This window comes from Acipenser ruthenus, chromosome 10, assembly GCF_902713425.1.
Source record: "Acipenser ruthenus chromosome 10, fAciRut3.2 maternal haplotype, whole genome shotgun sequence".
Classification (NCBI taxonomy): domain Eukaryota; kingdom Metazoa; phylum Chordata; class Actinopteri; order Acipenseriformes; family Acipenseridae; genus Acipenser; species Acipenser ruthenus.
Window position 1 is genome coordinate 34,977,073 of NC_081198.1, and position 22,188 is coordinate 34,999,260.

The 22,188-nt window shown below is 40.5% G+C and overlaps 1 protein-coding gene across 1 annotated transcript in view; it reads right to left on the reverse strand.

Annotated features, from left to right (window-relative positions):
- Positions 1 to 22,188, reverse strand: part of myo10l3 (myosin X, like 3) — a 108,391-nt gene that overhangs the window by 31,131 nt on the left and 55,072 nt on the right. The window contains exons 3-19 of the mRNA XM_059032087.1: positions 19,222 to 19,380; positions 15,997 to 16,184; positions 14,900 to 15,034; positions 14,535 to 14,659; positions 12,723 to 12,736; positions 12,400 to 12,484; positions 11,417 to 11,520; positions 10,972 to 11,101; positions 10,324 to 10,442; positions 7,667 to 7,813; positions 7,219 to 7,319; positions 6,188 to 6,254; positions 5,655 to 5,747; positions 5,017 to 5,085; positions 3,609 to 3,691; positions 2,737 to 2,845; positions 2,205 to 2,285 (exon numbers count right to left, since the gene is read on the reverse strand). Coding sequence (XP_058888070.1) covers positions 2,205 to 2,285; positions 2,737 to 2,845; positions 3,609 to 3,691; positions 5,017 to 5,085; positions 5,655 to 5,747; positions 6,188 to 6,254; positions 7,219 to 7,319; positions 7,667 to 7,813; positions 10,324 to 10,442; positions 10,972 to 11,101; positions 11,417 to 11,520; positions 12,400 to 12,484; positions 12,723 to 12,736; positions 14,535 to 14,659; positions 14,900 to 15,034; positions 15,997 to 16,184; positions 19,222 to 19,380 — 1,809 coding nt within the window. The remainder of the gene's footprint in view (positions 1 to 2,204; positions 2,286 to 2,736; positions 2,846 to 3,608; positions 3,692 to 5,016; positions 5,086 to 5,654; positions 5,748 to 6,187; positions 6,255 to 7,218; positions 7,320 to 7,666; positions 7,814 to 10,323; positions 10,443 to 10,971; positions 11,102 to 11,416; positions 11,521 to 12,399; positions 12,485 to 12,722; positions 12,737 to 14,534; positions 14,660 to 14,899; positions 15,035 to 15,996; positions 16,185 to 19,221; positions 19,381 to 22,188) is intronic.

The window sequence follows — 22,188 nt, forward strand, 5'->3', positions numbered from 1 at the left end:
GAACTCTGTATTTCATCCTGGAGTCCCTTAATCTTGCTACAAAGCCTTGTTTTGCACTTGTGCTGCCAGCTTGTCTCTACTGCGGTTTTCCAAAGAAATATCCCCTCTTGTGCTATTTTAAGTAGCTCAGAAGGCACTTGGCCACATTCAGTCAGTGGTGCATAAAAAGTATCCAAGTGGGGGTTATTGCACGCTATGGAAGTTCTAACTATAAGACAGGGGTTTGTAGCTGTCGGAGGGCTCAAAGAATGATCCAGCACACAAGGAGCTAAGGAAACTAAGACGACAAATATTCCACTTCTAAAAAAAAGTGTGGTCCGTGACAAATGCTAGTTACCTGAAAAGATGAAAGAGTAAGTTGTTTCAAACATTTCCTTACTATTTTGTGTTTACAATCCAGCTGGTTCTGGGTTATGTTGCTCCAATTTTAAAGTTATTATTTTTCTTTAAATCTGCCTTTGATCTAGCCTAGACAATCACAATTATTGTTTTGGTCCAGGCATTTAGGATTCTCTAGACAAACTCAAAGCCAGCTACTCAACCCAGAACTACTTAATGATTGCAAACACCAGAAAACAAAAAAGGGAAATTAATAAAACAAAAAAAAATGTAATACATTGGAAGCTACTCATTCAGCGAGGTGATTGCATACTATAACTGCTTGTGAACTGTGGTGCACTGTTCAAGGCACTTTTTGAAGGGGTTAAGGGTGAGGTTTCAACATACTGTTCCACAGAAGCTTTTACTTGAGATCCTTGACTCGTCAGCAATATTGAGCAGATATGTTTGTTTATTTTGAGTAAAGGCGTTGCTTTTTTGTGTGACATCTTGGCAAACATTTTGTGTTTCTCAAACTAAATATCCTTGACATTCAACCATTTTTAACAAAAGTTGTCTATGTCTAGACATCTGATCATATCACTTTGGTTATCGTCATTCTTTAACAAAAACTGTCAAAGCTGTAAAAGTTATCTTGTTTTTTTAAATCATAAGCCATTTCTTTTTCGTTTGATGCCTGTGGAACACAAACCCATTGGGCTGTTAGGGGTCAAACCGAGCTGGGCTGGACAGCTGCAGTTGGACTGGGCGGCCGTGTCTGAGCTGCGACCTTTTACCCTTTTGTAGCTGCTTTTCATTGGAGGAATGTGCTGGAGGCCAATCTCTACTGTGCTGTGTTGGGAAAATACAAAGGGACCCCTTTCATGGACATGGCAGTGCTTGGAACACACTGTACTCATTAGAATTGCATTAGTTCTCATAAAAAGACATGAACTTTTAACATATAATTGGGATGTTTTGGCAATCGGACTGAGACTATTTCCTAAAAATGTATTCTCTTTACATACAGGGTTTCGATAAAAAAAAAAAATTAAAAACACCCGCCAGAACACGCTCAATTGGATGTAGGGAAACCACATGCATTGTTTCAACATGATGCACCTGCAAGGTATGTTAAATTGCTCTAGAGTAGTTTGTGACCAATCCAATCATGAATCCCACCTTCATTTCAGGTGCTGGTGGAAATCTGCATTTTGCTGATTCAATGACGTATGTCTAAACTTTTTTTTTTTTTTTCAGCCCTGGCACCAGTCCTAAACTTATTTGACTGGGCTGCTGCTGATCAAAAATGCATGAGCGAGTCGGTGTTGATATGAAAACACCCAAGTGCTTGAGGCTCCCCTATAGGCAGCCAGTTTCAATCAACAATGAACGGGAACTAGTTAAAATAGTGGCCCCCGAACATTACTCCCAAAAGGTGCTTGGATTCCTTTGAGGGTAAAGGCACTATGTTATCTAAAACAGGAGGTTCTTCCACAGATACTGTTTAAACTGTATACCAGGAAGAGTTCTGGTGCACTTTGCGTGGTAAATGTCTGCCTAATACATTTATCCGATAGGAGTTTATTTTATTTTGTTTATAAAATAACAACTTTTGCAAACGTATACTTTCAATACAGTCTAAAATACTTGTAATAGGAAATGGAAAGCTTCACACAAATCGAAATGCTCTGCAGTAAAGAAAATGTACAGAAAGGTGGTCTCTGAATACATTTGTGCACTCATGTCATTGTAGTTTTTATCTATCTATCTATCTATCTATCTATGTATGAGTGTATCAGAGGCAGGTCTGACATCACACCCATGGAAAATGACAGTCTAATCTTATAAATACTTCAGACTCTCTTGCACTTTTAGTTCCCTACCTTCTGCATGTTGGGTTTGATGCAGCGTACAAAGAATGGGTTGGAGGTGCTCAGAGTGGCCATGAGAGAATGCAGTGAGTCCTGAATAAAAACCAGACAAAGCAAAAAACAAAGAGCATCAGTGCAGGCCCTCTGACATCATCAATTATACACAATGTTCATTCAGGACACAGGGCTCTATTCACAAAGCATTCATTTAGTATACATGAAACTGTTCTAGTCTACTCCTAAACATGCCAGCGTCATGGTTACTGAACTGTATTAAATTAATCAAGCCAGAGGAAAACATCTTTCAATAATGAATCAGCTTTGTGAATAGGGCTCCCATGTCACACACTGACTATCCAGGACCTGGCATATGTAAGCATATAAATAGGTAATGGATTTCAGCCACACAGCCCTGTACTGACATTCTCCTTGTGAGGTCTGGCGAACTAGAGCTGTCACAAAAGCAAAGCTCTCCGAAAGGAAAGCCAGGCTATATTATGTCAGGTCAGAGCAGAGGTAAGCACTGTGAATCTCCACGCCTCACCCTGAATTGAGAGCTGACAGTGGGTTTGCGTCTGGCTGTGCCCATCTTCAGGGTCTCCTCATTGTTCCTGCTGGCCACTCGCTCAAACAGGTCATAGATGAAGTCCAACCTAGAAAAAAGGGTTAATGATATTTTAATAAGTACCCTTTTACATAGCCTTAGTTCTCTGCAAATATAAACACGTTCATCTCTCTGATGTGCATCACACATTTAAGATGCCACACCGCGTCTTGTTCAAAGGTTATCTTGACCCGAAACACTCCTATTCTTTATGTATTTATGGAACTGCAACTAAAAATGTATTTCGGCTGGATCAAAACACCTTATAAACCGACATGTATAATTGTTTTTACAACAGTAACGTTCTTTAGTATTTATTATCAACCACATTGAGTGCATCAGCCAGTCAGTTTTTCCTGTGGTAAGCCTTAGGGGAGAACAGGGCTTATAACTGGTTTCACTATAATGCCGGTTTAATGTTACCAAAAAAAGTTTTAGGCAACAGTTGAATCAACTAGCTGCAAGTTAAAATCAAGCAATTTTGCCTAAATTGCATCATCACTGGCAACTAACAGGCATCAGCCAATCATGAACCCACTTTAAATCAGGTGACTTCTTGACGAGGCACTGGAAATAACAAAACAAGATGGCTACTGACAAGAGGCCGCAGTAGCTTAATGGGCTCCAAAAAACACATTTAAAAAAAAATGTCTTACACAGAGAAATGTTTTGGTTGCTAATAGCCTTGTATTTTATTAATCCCCCCACCCCCCTGCAGACTGGAACACTTGACTACCTCTGCTATCTAACTGTTAATGCCCGCTGAAGCGGATATCACAACATAAAAACAATGTTGTCCAAATAATCCTCACCTACTGTCTTTCACCATGTTTAAGATATCATCTCTGAACGTGTCCCGGTTCTTTTCCAAAATCCCACTGGCGTCATAGAGAACCTGGCAAGAAGACATTGAATGCACACCAATTAACAACAGTTATCAGGTTACAGACTACACTCTTTTCCCCTTTAAATGTTATTGCAGCAATTATAATGTGATGGCACTGGGTCTTTTTTCACATCCTTTATCAGCCCACAGCGGCAAACAGTTACTGGAACTGACAACATGGGCCATTCCTGCTGAAGTGGACCAAATTCCTCTGTTTGTGGTTGATGAAACCTAAAAGGGCAGGTGTCATGTGCATGCAAAAGAGTTTTGTAAGTCCACCACGCTCCACATGGCGAGACTGACCTATGACCTCTTTTTTTTCTAAGTGCCGGATAACCAACAAAAACATTCTGATCATTTTGAAACTTGTTCCAAGGGCTTTCCGAAAGACAAATAATGAATGGACTTAAGGTCGAGTAACCCGTGTTGGTCCATTTGAGCTGGAATTACCCATATTATCAGTTTTCTATTACATACTTACACTGCATTAAGAACGTGGTGGTTAAAATCGTGGATATTCAGAATCATTTTGCAAGAAAATCATTGTAAGTAAGTAAGCTGGATCAACCCTAAAAATCGACTTTAGGGACACTGTATGCCAGCAGCACGTGAAGGGCACCCTCACAAAAGGGGATATTTAGCGCAATGAAATGTGCAGGTTCAGTTCTTACTTCAACACCGCCCACCATTATGACCTTTCTGAAAGATTCTTTCCTGCCTCTCATTGCGCAACAGACGCCAGTATCACTGGCCAGCAATGTCACACAATTGTGCACAGTCTGGAAGTTGGCTTGGATCCCAGCTATGTAAGCTTACTGTTTACAGAAAGGACGCATCCCAGCACAGTTCAAGACCTTTCTAATTACGCTGTGCTGTCGGGACCCCAACTACATACTGAAGCCGGCTGCACTGCTTGCGATCAGTAACTGTGAAAGCTGGTCTCAGAATTCTGTGCCTGCTTACATTAAAAGGTGTGGTTTTAATTAAACACCGCAGAGGCTGTGTGAGCCAAAAGAGAATTACATTAGTAACCCTACCTTGAACTCAACCTATTTTATTGGTTTATTATCTGTTGCAAGAAATACTGGGTTGCCAAAAAACGACACTTGACACCTTCCTTCTTAATCTTCTTTATTATAGGTGTGGCAAATTAATTAACAGTCAATCAAAAAAAGGGTATGTCTGAATAGGTGGCGACCAACATGAATGACTGCTCTGTAGTGAGACTGATCTTCAGTGCCTTTAATGAAATGTATGAAGGCAGTGAATATGCTACTGAAAGTAAGAAAGGGGAGGGTTTTTTAATACACTTAGTAAGTAAATGGTGAAGTTACCTCTCCAGCATAGTGCTTGATCCCAAACTGGTGATCCACCACTCTGGGCTTCACATAATAATGGTTGGTCTGCAGAAACAAAAAGGCAGTTCGATTCCCAAGATATGCAAGAAGGATTCATCAGCCTAGATTTCACCACTTTTACATTTACACTGTTACAGATTATGGGGTCTGTTCGACCTATCTAAATGCATACATAGATGTCTTGCACATGCTTTAAAAAGACAAATACCATAAACTAATTCACAGTCTGATATTTTCACAACACTGGTAAACATTGCTAATGCATACCCCTAATCAGCCTAATGACTTAATTTAAACCCTAGAATGAGTTCTTTACCCCTTGTAGTCTGTGGATATACCTTAGTTCTCTGGCTCTGCTTTAAAATGAGTATGTTGTGCTGCCTTACAACGAGGGTGCAATGTAGTAAGGCGGACACATGCCCAGTAACCAAAACCTTGAAGCTGTGACTTTTGGGTCCACTGCACAGCAAAGCCTGTTACACTAGCCCATTAACCAGTGAATCACAGACGCCCCATTTTAAAGTGTCTGCTTTGTGAGCTCGAAGGAATGGGATTGACCAAGTCCCTCCCCCCTCACTACCCGAAGAGATGTGCTGGGGGACAGGGATACTCACAGCATGCCGGCTGTGGAGTTTCTCCAGCAAGGTGTGGTCCGTTCCCTTTGGGAATCTGCTTTCTTCATTTATCAGGGCAAGCAAGCCTAATTTCTAGAGGGAGGGAGAGAGAGAGAGAGAGAGAGAGAGAGAGAGAGAGAGAGAGAGAGAGAGAAAAGAGGTCAGACTGATCGCAAAGAAAGACTTTTCTTTTCTTCGTCCCTGTAGAGCCACTAGGTTAAATTCCCATTATAAATAAACATCACTAGCCACTCAGGTATATATTGAGGCATCCAAATTCAGGTGGAAGTATTTTAAGCTAACAGAAATAAAGGAAAGAGCCACTTCATTATACAGGACTATTGTTTGAACTGAGCTCCGCCATTGGTCTGGCACAGACTGGTAATTCTTAAATTCCAGTAATAATGTCAGGGGTGATATACATGCTTCTGAGACCTAGCTAAAAGCCTGGGAACAACATGATGTCAAAGTCCTTTTTTCTATAGTGCAGTGTAAAGAGCTTCTTCTAGTGTAAAGTAGATGCTTGGTCATACCTTTTCAATGAGATCCAGGCATTCTGCATTATCCATCCAGTCAATGGCTTCCCAGTGGATTCCTTCCCTGCAATATATAGAGATCAGGGTAGTCACAAAGACAATAAATAGACAAGATACCAGTGGCACACAGGAGTCCATATAGATCATATTTAAAAACAGACGCAGAAATATAAACTTATTGAAAAAAAGTATAGATGGTAAAATCGGTATCTGAACAAAATGGAGAATTACTAGGACACAAGCAGATGGTGGGCTGATGTGTTTGGGTTAAGCAAATTCTTGCTGCCTTCAGTAAGTTGAAATTTCTCAAAACTGTGCCTGGGTGCCACAAATACAAGGTGTCTCCTCAGCTCTAGTGTTTAATACAACTGGAAACCCCTTGTTGTGGGCATGGGGACCAGCTTTCTCACATTCTCTGACTGACTCTTCTCACCACGGCTCTGACACCATGAGTAAACATATAGGGGGAAAGCCACAATGCTGGGATTGTTTGACTGTTCATGTGATTAAATGGGCTGTGACCAAACAGAAAACCCTTGAGCGGTCACACAACAAAAACACAAAAAACGCTGTCTTCAAAGAAAATGTCAAAAACCATCTCTATTAAACTGAAAATATACTTTGGGCAGATAAAAAAAATATATACTTAATAACTTAAGTAAAGATATCAAGTTGATAGAGGCATTAGTTAATTACTGAATCCATATTTTAATTGAACCACAAATTACAGTACACTTGCAAGTTTGTTTGTATCCGAATTTAGACTCGCAAATTGACCCAACTCTGCAAAATGTGTTTTTTGGTGTAATCTGACAATGAGTACCAAAGCAATGAAAATATTTTGATATTATTATATCAACTTGTATGAAAATGTGCTCCCCCCCCCCCCCCCCCCAGAGTCCTTCAATAACTTGGAAATATAATCTGACGTAAGGTTCATGGCCATTGCTACATAAACAAGCCAGTATTTAGTATACCTACTTATAATGGCAAGTTTCAAATGACTTTGTGAGCCCTGCCACCCTTACCTGTTATACTCTAGCTGCTCCAGAGAAAATATGTGTTTGTTGAAATACTCCTGCAGCTTCTCATTGGCATAGTTGATGTTGAACTGCTCAAAGCGATTCACCTGGGAAGACAGACACATTCTACGTAGAAAAACAGACACTTCAAATTCACTCATGGTATTATGATGGCACACGATCTTGGTTGCCAATAAAATGCACAAATAATTGTCTCAGAGAAGTAATTGTCCGTGGAGGTTTTATAGAGCGAGTGTAAACTTTAAACTCTCTTTTAAAATAGGTCTTCACTTCCCTTGTAGTCATTCTGATCTACCTGAGCTTGCTTTGAGCACTAGGCTGTACCCCACCCCCAACCAAGTCTAATCAGATAACTAACGCCATGTCTTTAATAAACTGTAGATTGCCTTTGCTTAGAAGAGTACAGGCTAGGAGGAACAGGCACGACAGTTACCTGGAAGTTCTCAAAGCCAAAGATGTCGAGGATCCCCACTGATTTGAAGTTGTCCTTGCCTTTGATCTTGGTGTTGATCTTCATGATGATCCAGGAGAAGCACTGGGAGTACAGCGCCATGGCCATAGAGTCCCGCGAGTCAACCGCCTACAAGAGTAAGTCAGTGTGAGTCCGGCTCTGCTAAGTCCCAAAACCTTTCAAACCACATGCTCTTCGATAAAACACTTTACAGTAATGAATACTCTAGCAAGGACTGTTGAGAACTATTACAATTTCATGTGTCCTCTATAAAGTACCAGTTTTTCAGACTGGAGGCTGTCCATGTCTTTTAAATATTCCATTTGCAACAGGAAGTGCTACATGGCTCTCATTGCAATCCCCTGTGGAAATGTTATTTAAATGAATGAATCAATTGTTAATGACTGGCGTGAAGGTTCTGAACTGGTAGATGGGATAGTTGGTCATTATAAGATTGTCACTTTTAAAAAAAAATGCATAATATGACACATCAGATTACTCAGAACACTAAAAAAGAGGAATTTACACTTTCTACATAAAAGGCTAAACACAAAGGTATATTTTTCTTTCACTTAAACATATATGGCTGGTTTCACTAACCACCCCCCATTATGACTAGCACTAAATCGGGGTCTGTGAAACCAGCATAAGATAAGCAATTAAACTGGCTATATTTACAATACGTTACTAAAATAGTTTAAAAATGAAACAAGTCTTATGGAACAGATTTTGGAATCTGTTGCACTGGGTTTAATTATAATATTCTTGAAGTTGGCATTCACTGACAAAGACCTGAAATACTGATTCATGAGGCAGTGGCCAACATTCCATTAGGTTTAAAATTACAAATAAATAAAATATGACAATTGTTGCCTCAGGGCACAGCAATAACGTAATGTTCTACCTTGGGTGTGACTTCTCAAAAAGCGGTCTCCTGCCGCAGGGCACCCTGCAAACCACACGTGAGCCTGGATAACCAGCCCCTCCCAATCCAATCACCTCATGTTTACACAGCACACTTGGCAGCGTTATTCAAATGGACTGGGAGCACCTCCCTGTCTCTGCATTGTGTATAGTTACTGTACACCCCAGACACTGCAACCCAACAACAATAAAAGAAAATGAAAAGAGAAAACCTTTCAGCGTTGAAGCTTTCTCAAGAATAAAAGCAAGAAAGATTGAATGCTGGCAGGGTTGCGTTTCAAATAGCAGTTTACTGTTATGAAGAAATCGTCTGAAATGCTGAAAAGGGCACTCCTAATAATTTTCTCATTTTGAATAATGACTGCTGCTGCTGCTGGTGGTGGTTCCACCAAGAACTGAAAAAATGCCTGCTTGTCACAGCCTCCTCATTGTAGAGCATTCAGTCAAATTATGAAGTCATCCTGACTCATTCGAGAATGCATTACGAGCAAGGCCTGTGTTAATGATATACTGTAGTCGATTACAATGACTGCAAGAGTGGGCGACCATATTACTTATTTTTGAGTTTAGTCTTTCTTTTACATAGGAACATAGACTGGGGTGAAAGCATTAATTTCAGTACTCCAAATGTATTGACTTCACATGCCGGTCTCATGCATACACATCGTATTTTGTTTGAAAGCTTATGATGTCTAACTCCCATTTAGGGACAAAGCGCGAAATTGGTGCTATTGCTGTGGAAACCATTAAGCTGTGGTACTAAAAAAAATAAGACATTTGGGCCAATAGTATACTGTACCTTGTTCATTAGTAAAAAAATAAAATAATAAAAAAGCCCCTTTCTATTCTGATTTTGAACCTAAAAGAGCAATGCTAGTATTTATTACAAATTAACCTACAGTATCAGGGTTTTTGTTTTTTGGTTGTTTTAGTTTGCAACTAAAATCAGAGGCCAGAGATTTTATGGCAAGGTAAAACACATGTCTATACCAAGCTTTATCACAATTAGGGAAGAGGTTCTGCAGGTGTAGCTACTGTACAGGTGTAGAACCTTCTGGGCAATAAAATGACTTCTTACAAGAAACGTTCAACATTAGAAGATGTCTGATGAGTCAAAACAGACGCTCATGAATAAGGGTAGCACACTACTCCCTCTAGTGGCGACAGCTGGAATATCTGTGCCAAAAAATGTAATTCTTGACTGCCAAAAAATGTAATTCTTAAATGTCTACACACAAACTGTAAGTCGTATGCTGAATGAATTGTTTAAACTTTGCCAAACAGTTTTACCAAGATGGTGTGAAAGCAGGTACATTTATAACAGATTGAGAGGTTGTAAAAGGGACTCTAATATTGCGGAGTGCAACTCTACAGTGTTGTACCTCAGCCGAATTCTCAAAAGAGTAATAACACTTATTAAAAATAAACATTTACACTGAATAATGATAACAGGGGCGGCAGAAAAAAAATGCTGTAAACTGAAAAGTTATTTTAAAACTGTTTAATTATTTGCGAATATAGTACCCTGGCACTACAAAGTAGTCAGGCTCAGTGCCAGCTTCCCTTCACAGCTCTGATTGCATCTCAGTCCAGACCTGAACTCCCCCCGCCATTCAGTCCCGGGGCTCAACTGTGGCACATGATGTGTGGAATAATGTCAAGTCGGTGCTAGGCTGAGACCCCCAGGTTTATTTCAGTGGGTAATATCCCATTACCTGCTCAATGGTGAGGGGGGAGCAGATCATCTCCCCACGCAGAATCATGGATCTCTGAGTCAGCACCTCCGACAGCTGGAAAGAGTCTAGCCCCAGCAGCTCGCTCACATTGCTGAGCACTGCAAAGAGAAAGAAAGAAAGAAAGAAAGAAAGAAAGAAAGAAAGAGAGAGAGAGAGAGAAATGATAATATTCAGCTGGTAGGAGAATGGGTCAGTTGGTGCAGCTGGAATCCTGACACACGTGATGTGCCATTTTTTAGAAAGTCATTTGTTTAAATTGTTTTGCCAGGATAACCCCTTTGAGAGGATACCATCTTGTTTACAATGCTGTTCTAGTAGCCAATAAAGGGTTAGAAGATCTCAAAGTCCTTTGCAACATACACATTTGGAGTTGTGTTTGTTAACTTTGTACAGTACGTGTTCAAGACAAAGATACAAATAGAGAATAGCTTACTTCACTATTTCAGAGGAATGGTATGACTCCAACTGTATACCTTTTTATAGTTACAGCATTATTGTTTTATGATGTGTGAGAATCAAACACATTTTCACTGTTGAGCGCTCTTGGTAATAACTGAAAAGTGTGTGCCTGGTAAACCACAGGTGCCCGTATTTTGCTGGCAGTAAAATCAGACTGGGCCTCCTTGCCTGCTTTGGTGGTGATCTGCGCCCCTCCGGCCATCATGAACTCGATGTTGCCCATCTGGAGGACCCCCGAGAGCAGCTTGAAGACGTCTCGAATCTCCTCCTCGCTGAACTCCATCACCTTCAGGGCAGCCTGCCAGAGGAACCACAGAGCAGTGTGAAGGGCAGCCTCAAAACAGCAGGCCAGTAAACTAGCATTGTGTATTCCCATATAAATGTTTTAACACAATGAACTGTTCCAAACAGATTGCTTCTGCAATAGACAGTCGTTTTAAATGTGCTGCCGATTGCTTCTGTGAATCTTGGTCGTGATCACTGCATGAAGGTAGTGAAGGCCACCACCACAGGACAACAGAACAGCATGCTCTTAGAGAATGTAGAGAAGTAGGGTCCTGGCTGGGGAAACGCTTCTTGCTGCTGCACATAGGAAGGTGGAGGGCTGGCTCACCATGACACTGTTGAATAGTTGTGTGTCATCCAAGCTCTTGTCCTTCACACACCCCGACTGGCTTAAGTAGTAGTAAGACTCTGGATCAGACAGGAAATACAACTCTGGAAAGGGAATAGAGGGGGCAAATGAAAAGGGGATTGTATAGGCTACGTCAGTCCTGATAGTTATGAGAACCACTGCAATGTCTTTTCAATATTAAGAAATAATTCTTACGAGGACATTTTTTTTTTCACATATCCTGTAATTTTGTACCCAGTTAGCGCATTACAGAGCACATTGTGATTTGGTTTAGTAAAAGGTTACTGTGATTGTGTATAACATATGTGTAAAAAAACACCCCTAAAATACACACCAAATATGAAAAATACAAACTTTACACAGTGCCCATAGTGCTATAAAATACACTAAAGACAACATCAGTTGTTCTATGCATTTTACAATATACCACTGAAAATCCAATAGGGTCAAGTCACCTAGGCATCACTTTAAAAGGAGTGATGACTAATGCATTTACAATTAAATTTAATTCTCATTTCCTAAGATGGCTTAGTCAGAATTATCAATGCCCCCACAACCCCTCCCTTTTATTCTGCTGAGAATATTCATTTGTTTTTTTTACATTCATTCAGAGCATGCAACTATTTCAAATACAACACTACAGATCAACTACTGCACCCTGGTACTTTTGCTGTAGGTCGCATGGTCAGCTTACAGCTAGACCACTTGAGTGAGTTTGAACTATAACACATGCAGTGGTTACTTTGCACCTGTAGTGCTGCGTTTGGAATTTATAATATATTCCAAATTTAAGTGTAAAATATACAAGCAAAGAACCAAAATGATCTTCAACAGAAGAAAAGCGGAGTCAGTGATAACACTGCAGGTGCTAACATGATGTAAGAAAACCTTGGCTAGTTCTCCTGTAAGCGCCCCAGTTCCTAGCATACCCCAGCTCTGCAGCGTGTAGCTGTGCTGCTCACCTTTCTGTTCCTGGTTGGACCCGGCCAGCAGTGCATAGAAGATGTGATAATTCCGTTCACCAGGATTCTGTCGCACCACCCGGTTCTGAAATTCAAACCAAGTGGTTAACAGCACTTTGCGTTGCTTGTATTCAGTGTTTGGACTGCATCCAATTATTATTATTTTTTTTAATTTTTTTTTACAGGACCGTGTTCATTGTCATCATTTCACACGCATGGAACATACCCACCGTGAGAGAAATGAAAGATTTGTATACTTAATATGCAAGGGAAATATCTGCTCTTCAGCCAAATGGAGTATGGAACAGGAGAAGCAAGTTTACCTTTTCAAGTAGATCTGTAATAAAAAGGTTAAGGAATCAACTACAGTAGTAATCCTGGTAAATAAAGATCTATACAGAACGAACACTACAGAATGATACAGAACACAGACATTAGCAAAATCCCTAGAAGCACTGAATACATTTTTTTTTTTTCTTAAAACACAGCAGAATTTTTATGGACCACATTCTGCCACGGCTTGGGATAGGCCCAAGTGGCAGGGTTTGAGGTACACTCACGTTGAAACCGACAAAACAAACTGCAGCCAGTGCCACTGTACATCGCCTTTCAGGAGCCCTGATAACACCGTGTAACAATTTTTTTTTTTTTTTTGGTTCCTGGGTAATAAGTGTTATTTCCTAATTGCTTATGCCTCAAAAGTATATAAAATGGCTATTGTTCCCCACAAACTTTGCTTTTGTGACCAGGACAGTGATATTTTGAAATTTACCTATTTTCCAGAACATTCCAGATAGATTCAGTGATGAGTAAACTTGGAGTAACTTCTAGAACTTTCTAGAACTTTCCAGTAATATAAATAGTAGTATAAATACAGGGGCCTTAAGCCCACCAGTTCAGTTTAGTTCCAGCTGCCTAAGTAGATACATATCTGCATTTTTCTGAGATGGCATCAAGAGGCTGCAAGCATCCGGCAGACGCATTTTGCTATGTCTGCGGCCAATTTATCAAGACAAGAGCGAAAAAGTACTCCGTGGAAGCATCTGCTAAGATGTGTGAGGCCTACAAGGCATATTTCGGCATGCCTGTCGGGGATCAAGACAAACCCTGGACACCTCATTTCACCTGCGAGCACTGCAAAAAAACTCTGGAAGGTAAGATGGACAATTGTTGCTCGGAATTTTATGTTATAAAATTTGTTAATTTTTAAAATTGTAAAAGTTTTTAAGTTTAAAATGTTTTACAATTTTACATTTATATGAAAAATGTTGCGAGAATCTCTTACACATTAGTCATGGGTGAAATAAATGTATTTTTGTAGGATGGTACAGAGGGGAAAAGACAGCCATGAAGTTCACTATCCCAAGAATTTGGCGGGAACCCACTGACCACTCAAGCAACTACTACTTCTGCATGGTGGACCCTTCCAAGCAGAACGAGTTCTCTGTGGGGAGGAACAACGTCAAGTGGGAGCCACTGGCAGACCCCCGGAAGGTGCTGATGCCACCACTGCACATCAAATTGGGTCTTATGAAACAATTTGTCAGAGCTCTAGATAAGGAGTCGGCAGCCTTCAAGTACCTTCAAGACTTCTTCCCTAAGCTGTCTGAGGCAAAGGTCAAAGCCGGTGTCTTCGTCAGACCACAGATAAACATGGGAGCGTACTCGGTGGAGCAAGGCGAGCGCTTCCAACAGGATATACTGGACTTTGAACTCCGCTACCAAGGACAGTATAACGAGAACATGATGGGAGACTACATTTGGGGGCTGATTCGTGAAAGTGATTTACAGTATAATCGTAAATCTCGAAAAACTACTCACTTCTAAATCTTTTGTAGTCATTTTTCTATTACTTTAGTATAAATACATGTTAATTTGGATTCATATGTTGTTTTTTTTCTGACTTTATGTGAACGAAAAGACACAAATTCGCCTGTTTTCTCATTGAAAATAGGTAAATTTCAAAATATCACGGTCCTGGTCACAAAAGCAAAGTTTGTGGGGAATAATAGCCATTTTCTATACTTTTGAGGCATTAGCAATTAGGAAATAACACTTACTACCCAGGAACAAAAATTGTGTTACATAGTGTAATCAATACAAACACCTGGAGCTGGTACCGATGGAAAGGATACAGTCGAAGATGCAGCCTCCTTGGATGCTCCCGTTCTGAGAGAAGTGCAGCTGGATGAACTTCCCAAAGCGGCTCGAGTTGTTGTTGTAAACAGTTTTGGCGTTCCCAAAAGCCTCCATTATGGGACTAGAGAGGAAATAAAGGATTTTAAAAGAATTACTTTGTTAGCTTGGTTTATTAGAATGGTGCTCCCATTCTTTTGGTATCTAGATCTATGTAACAGCTCCTACCTGTGTACTTAAGAAAATTTAACTACTTTATTACTCAGAGCAGCAGGATTTGTGTTAATCTCCCATCGTTGTGAGATTTACAATGGGCTGCTGTGGTAGGGAAAGGCATGCCTGCCCAGCTCCTCAGAACTCATACCTGCTCTCTACGATGGCCTGTTCCACATGGGTGCTCTTCTCCGATGCAGGCACCCCTGTCGAGTTCTGGCTCATTACCGATAGAAACTTCAGCAGCAGCTTCGTGCTTTCAGTCTTCCCAGCACCACTCTCTCCACTGACCAAAAACAAAGAGCAAACAAATGAATCACAATACCAAGAAAGGAGCAACTTTAGGCAGTTGGACAAGAGGTTAAAGCTGACTGAATCCAATTTATTATCTTACAAAAAGGCGTACTTTGAAAATGTTTGCGATTTAAGCACTCGTGAAACGTTGGAGACAATAGGCCCAGCTTTCCACCAAGCAGTGATAAGGATTGAATTACACTAGAGTGCAGAGCTTTGAGGTGAAGCTCTTATGCTGCCTGTTGGCACGGTCCTGGATGGCATTGTCTCTCACCTTTTCATAAGCACTGAATACACAAAAGACACAGGCAGTGCTGTATCGCACTCAATCACTCAACCCAATGTGTCCAAGGCTGCTGGCATTACAGATATAGATCCCAACAGGACTGAGAGAGCATTGGTGTCTGCTGTGGGAAGGCCATTCGTCAAACAGACAAGAAACAGGGAGCTGCTCCGACAGGCTCACTTATCTTAATGACAGGGCTGTCATGCTCTCTAGTTAATAATCAATGGGAGCATGTTCGATCTGCAGAGAACACGCTGTAGCAGCATTAACGAGAGATGCCCAGGATCCTCTGTCAATAAACATGAGGCAGCCGGACAGGCAATATAGAGCTCCAGCCTGCCTATATTCACAATTCCTTACACGCATCCATTAATCCCTGTCATTGAACTCTCCAGGGTCATGTACTGTAGAATAGGGATGAATTAACCCTTCTCTAAAAACAACGCATTCCTAAAGCCTAAATACATTTACTAACATTTCTTAATATTCCAGCTAAAGCAAACACAGAAAATGTGAATAAAAAAAAAAAATACACTGGAAAACATGTTCAGTGTACTAGGCCTAGATTAAATCAAAATTTACGATGACGCCATAGCCATTATCAAGTATAGCTATGGTGGCACTATAAGTTTTGATTTAATCCAGGACCTGGGGTCACTGTACTGTACCTGATGAGGACGCACTGGCTGTCATGTCTCTTCCACAGACAGCTGTAACACTCGTTAGCGACTGCAAAGATGTGTGGCGGGAGCTCCCCCATGTGGTGCTGGCTGTAAAGTTCGACAGCGGAGGAATCGTACAGCCTGCCAATCTGCTTGTATGGGTTGACAGCAGCCAGGATTGAGCCGATGTTAGTCTGAGAGAGGAGAGTGTGAGCACAAGATCAGCCTGCATCCGAAGCTGGCTTGCAAACCTTTTAAAAACAGGAAGTACTGGAATGATGCACACTAAACTTCTATTTATTCTTTAGTATTTTAACTGAATTAAATGGGATATTGCACGCCAAAGTCTTCAGTGAACAATATCAAACAAACAAAATACAGGCATACTGTACTTGACAATTAAGTGTTTTTTTCCTGAAGTTTAAAACTATCTGGAAAGGATTTATTTTGACAAATTTTGATCAGTTTTGCAGTTTCCGTTTTGAAGTATGAAAAGAGTTTAAAAGGTGTTCCTCAATTAGGGGTTCTCAGAGTGAACGCCAGGGGGGCCCGGAAATGTTTTAGGAGGTCTTGAAGCGACCACATCACAGGGCAACTTTACTGCACCCAACGGTTACAGTGCACTGCAGCAGGGGTTTTACTGATCACGACTGTTACAATCTGCAATGACGTGCACTATATCAGTAATATCGGTTCAAATCTTCACTGACAAGTGTGAAACACTAGGGGGCAGCAGTGCATTTTCCACACCAAATAACCTCACAAGACATTTTTAATTTTAATGAACACTTCATTCATGTATTTAATGAAATACATTTCAAAATGTAGTGCACAGTCCAGCAATAACCATCTCTGTGTGAAGGCACATTCAGCACTGTACTATACTGCGCACGATCAGTTGCTCTAGTTTAATTTGTATTTGATTCCAGCATCTTCTACCGTTCCTGCAAGTGCTGATGAAGATTAAGGATTAGCATTCGGTTTGGTTTCTACATCTCAAAATATGACATAACCTGGAGGGTTTACGGTTTTGCTGATTACTTAGGTGTACTGCTTTATGTTAAGCTGTATTCCTACTGCAATTAACTCTACATCGGTTGGACAAAAAATAAATTGTGAGTATAGGCAGCACTAATTCGACGTGACAAGTCTTAGTTGTTGAACTCTTCCAACACCTGTACACAGGGCCAAGAAAGATTCTGCAGTTACTTAGTGTAGATAGCTTTAAGCAAAAGCGAGATAGTATGGCATATTTCTGTATTAAGGGTACTTTCAGTAAGAAATTATTTTGGATAGAATTCAGTGCACTGCCAATTGCTCAACAGCAGCATTCTTCCTTCATACCAGAAGGTGGCTGTATAACAAGAATGGTCCGCAGTGAGTCTGTGTCCCTGTACTGATGTGGGGACATGAAGACACAGTATGTATTTGTACAAGACAGCCCCTGGGAGCAGGCAGCTTTATGTGCATCCATTTCGTGGAAGAAAAGCCTTTAAAATGAGCAGTTTAGTCAGGCGACAGGGTCAGGTAGTGCTGTTTGCTTACAAGCGCCATGGGATCTGTATTGTCATCAGCACAGCAGATGGGACTCGGGGTTAACTCGTATTGGTAGGCTGCAGTTCCCAGAGCACTGTATATATAGAGGGGATACCCCATGAAGACTCACAGAGCACTGTATATATAGAGGGGATACTCCATGAAGACTCACAGAGCACTGTATATATAGAGGGTAGACCCCATGAAGACTCACAGAGCACTGTATATATAGAGGGGATACTCGAGTGAAGATGGCCAGATAATCCGTGTTCAGTACAATAGAGGGAAAGGATATTACCAAACAGCAGAGCGCACGCTCAGCATCTGCTTTGCAGCACGGCTTCATTCTGACCAGTGCGATTTGCCTGGTAATTCTGTCACTGGATATGAATGAACTCAAGATAGATTGCAAAATATACTCTCTACATAACGAAACTGCATACGTATAGTGTAACATTCATTCTCCGAGAGGCTTAAAAGAAAACTCTCACATTTTTTTCTCATCACTTTGAGATGCCTGACTGAAAAGCTGTTGCTTTCATATATCAAATAGTAGGACTGAAGATCCTTCTGTTTTGCAGACTTCATTTACACTTTGATTCAGGTGAAGGCAAGGCTATAAGTTAACTTCTTGTGTTACAAGTAATTGGATCCCACCTGCCGCCAAAAACAAACCGTGTGGGGTTAGGTGGGGTCCAATTGCTTGTAACATAGACAGTTAGCTTACAGTGCTGTGACAGGATAAATAGGCTTCACAGAAAAAAGAAAAAAAATTAAGCAGGGAGGTGTGAAAATGTTAATATGCTAATGAGTGACATTAAAAACATTTTTTTTTGGTTGTTACCATTTTAGAAATAGTAAAAGAAACTAAATAAATTCAATGAAACGTTCTGACAAGAAATCTTCTTCAGAACAGCATGTTCTAGTCAAAACGTTTGTCAGTATTTCTAAATACTACTGAGTGTTTAATAGTTCTGGATTGTTTAACTAGCTACTGGGCTTTTTTTTTTTTTTTTACATTTTATTTATTTACTTTTAACAGAGATTTGATATCAAAGTTGAAGCTGGGTGTCCAATCGCAGTTCTGGAGGGCCATTCCAATCCAGGTTTAACAGGTAAAAAGAGAGGTTTCATTGGTCCAATTAAACAATTTAGAACAGGGCTGGAACAAAGACCAGGAGTGGCAGGGCCAACTTTATACACCTCTGTTTTAAAGGGCTAAAGAGTCTGTATGCAGGGCTAGTATAGAGCTTTGCTGAATGAAAAGCACTGAGCATTGTTCACAAAAAACGCATTGCCTTTGTGTCCTGTGTTGCAACTATATATTTTTCAACATAATCGTGTTTTGATATTTTTTTTCACACATCATTCTCTGGAGAGTTTGACAGGAGAGAGATAATTTCTCTTATAAACATTTCAGTGTGTCCAGATTATTCTCCCTCCAGCAACCATGCTTGTTTTCTGTTCTTAAGACACCACTTTTAATCAGAGCACCAGCATTGTTGCAGGAGGGAGCATGATCTGGATGCATTGTAATGTCTAGAATTATTTCTCCCAGTAAGCAAGCAAGCAAGCAGAAGTTGAGAAATGTATTTAAATGTTGTGTGAATAAAAAGATCAAACCAACAAAGGTAAAGCCCTCTTTTTGTTGTAACACTGCAGGGCTGTTTCCTGTGAAGCGGTGTCGTTCCTCACATAGATCTTGTCCTGTCGGTAGCGCAGGTGCAGGTTGTGCATGATGGCTGCCTCGTGGAGCTCTGTCAGGGTAGACATGTCCTCCACTCCCTCCACGCTGGTCTGGTGCATAGGGAACACCTTCTCCCTGGACACCGACGACAGCTCCAAGCAGTGCACCTGAGAGAGGACCAAGAGCACACCGGTTAAACACACACGGGCAAACCTTCGACTTGTGTCATGCCTGGGGGCCACTCACTGAGCCCTCCACTGTGTGACCAAAATAACTCTCTATTAACCAATACATACTGTACCTAACTACCATCACATCCAAAACCCCTGATTACAAACCGTGAATCGTGTAGTCATTGTAGCTTCTGTACCGTGTAAAAGATGGGGTTGAATGGATTTCCATGTAAACCTACAGGAACCAAGATCGTTCCTAATTGCATAACTATAAATGTTTATCCATGTTGGTTTGTCAGCTGATCTACACCTGTTGTGAGAATGTTGAAACCAAAAGACTGTCTGAGTATTCTGCGATTATGAGCTCTGCCTCGTTTATATGCACGATGCAGTCTGATTCAAGCTACCTGCTCAGGGACTCGATTCCAAATGATATATTCTGCACATAAACCAGTTGCTTTGAGCTGGAATCAGGTTGGCGGTTTAAATCAGATTCAAGTGCATAGATTCAGAAGCCTTGATTTTTCCAAACCTAATTGAGTTTGGTATGTAAACTAACTTTGGATTCAAAACAATAAATTGCAAAAGGATCAATGTGTATGTACATTTTACTAGAGTGACCCATCAGTAGCTTGGTGCAACTGGGGTTTGAGAGGCAGCTATAAGAAAAGGATTGAGAAGTGTGATAAAACTTCTGGACTTCTATGAATTTCAGTGCAGAATTGCAAATCGAACAACAAGAAAAAAAACAACAATAAAAGGTTTATTATAACAAACAATTAACAGCAATACATCTAACAATCAACTGAGGCCAACAGTGAGTCACAAACATTACAAAGGAGGTAGTCACTTGCATTTGGTTGTATGCACTCTGCATACCTTATTTGTATTTTAAAAGTAGTGCGTATTCTCATTCTTGGGGGGGACGGGGACCTCAAATCAGTTAGCTTTAAGTCATATGCTCTCATCTAGAGACCTAGACAGTAGACAACTATTTGCGTCAGTTTCCTCTCACTTGTGTCAGACATATTTCAGAGTACATGGAAATTTAGTAAGTTACAATCCAATAAACTGTGGAGAACAATATTCTCTTTTCATTAAATCACATTTGCAAGCCTTTTATCTCCAGCTGGTGTTTCTATGGCAACCAAGAAAAAGCCCATAAAGATTTCTTGAAAACAGACAATTATGGTTTTGAAAAACAGTTGGAATCGATAGAACTGGAAACAGAAATTCTCTACTTCAAGCGCTAGTTGGGGGGTCTGCTTAAGTTCTGCGCCCTCTGTGGGAGAGAGATGGTAATGCACTTCCATAGTGCATTTTACTATTTTCTTGAATATCGTATGAGCGATAACCAAAATGAAATAAAACTGTTATTGCAGAAGAAAAACAGGGTCCTTTTTAAATGTATAGCTACAAACGGCGCATAAATAGTTTTCGTTTATCCCTCCCTGATTTTAAAGATTTCTACAGTCATTCTAAATGGTTCAGAAGTCTACCAGGACCAGAGTAGGGCAACACTATCTTAAAGCATCCACTTTGACACATGCATTACATCCATGTTGTAAACACAAACCCAGCAGAGCTGTGGAACTGAAATAATTGAAGATACAGCTGTGAGGTGATCCGTAACTAGCCTCACCATCCTTTCTCCAAGCTAGTTATTGGGATGCAGAGTTCAGTTTCCCGCTAAATGGAGTCTTGACTTGAATTGCTGCTTCAGCACACCCTGGCTGGCCAGAACCTCCAATAATGGGAGTTAATGGAAAGGCAGAGCTTGCAGGAAAGGTTGTTTGAAATTGATTATTCAGGCAGAGTCGCTTCGCTCTGATAAAAGGAAGAAGCTCCATTAAGAGGAAGAGACCAGAACGATGACATCACAGCGGTTCATTTTAATATGCTTTTAAAACAGACATAAGTGCTTGTTTACAGGCCTTGGTTATTGCTGGCTGTGAAAACCGCACTCTAAAATTAATCTCAAGGGAAACAAAGAAGTTCTGTGCGGACAGAAAGAGCGGAGGACCAGACTTGGAATTCTACTTTTGGTTGTATTATAACAGTATGGTGATTCATCTGTTACATAAAGATAAACTCCCTTAAAAATGACTTGGTATCATAAAAAAAGAGATTTCCATTGACCTGTGCATTTCAGACATCATACACACACCATGATAACCATTAGGAATCACATGAACAAAGATTGTACTCTTCAGTGGTGTAGCTAGTGGGGTGGTTTTAGGGGTTTGAACAAAAAAAAAAAAAAAAAGAATAAAGAGATTATGGTGATGCATACTAGATTTTTTTTTTTTTTCCCCAAACACACACTCTACATAACTTATAAATAGAAATATTTTGTAGATTTTTTTTTGGCTGGGTGTAAACACACTTATAAGCCTCCAAAGCCACCTGCGTAAACCACCATCCCAACCAATGTAAGCTGTTTGCTTTGCTGCCCGCCTAAGCACACTTAAATAAAACAACAAGAAAAGCCTCTAATATGATTGAGTCCTGTCATTTTTACACCACGTACTGTTCAAACCAACGTGTGATGACACATCAAAAGTCGAAGATTTATATTGAAATGATGGCCTTAGCTAATAGTAGCATGAACAGGTGCCCCACCCCCACCCCCCCCAAAAAAAAAAAAAATCCTGGCTACCACTGGAACTCTTGTTGTAGAATTGTGCCATATGTTCTATGCGCAGGATCTGTACACTACACTAGAATTTTGACAGATCCTTAACAGTGATTGGTTGATTGGTATGTGATTTACAATACTGTGACTACACAGTTTGTATTTTG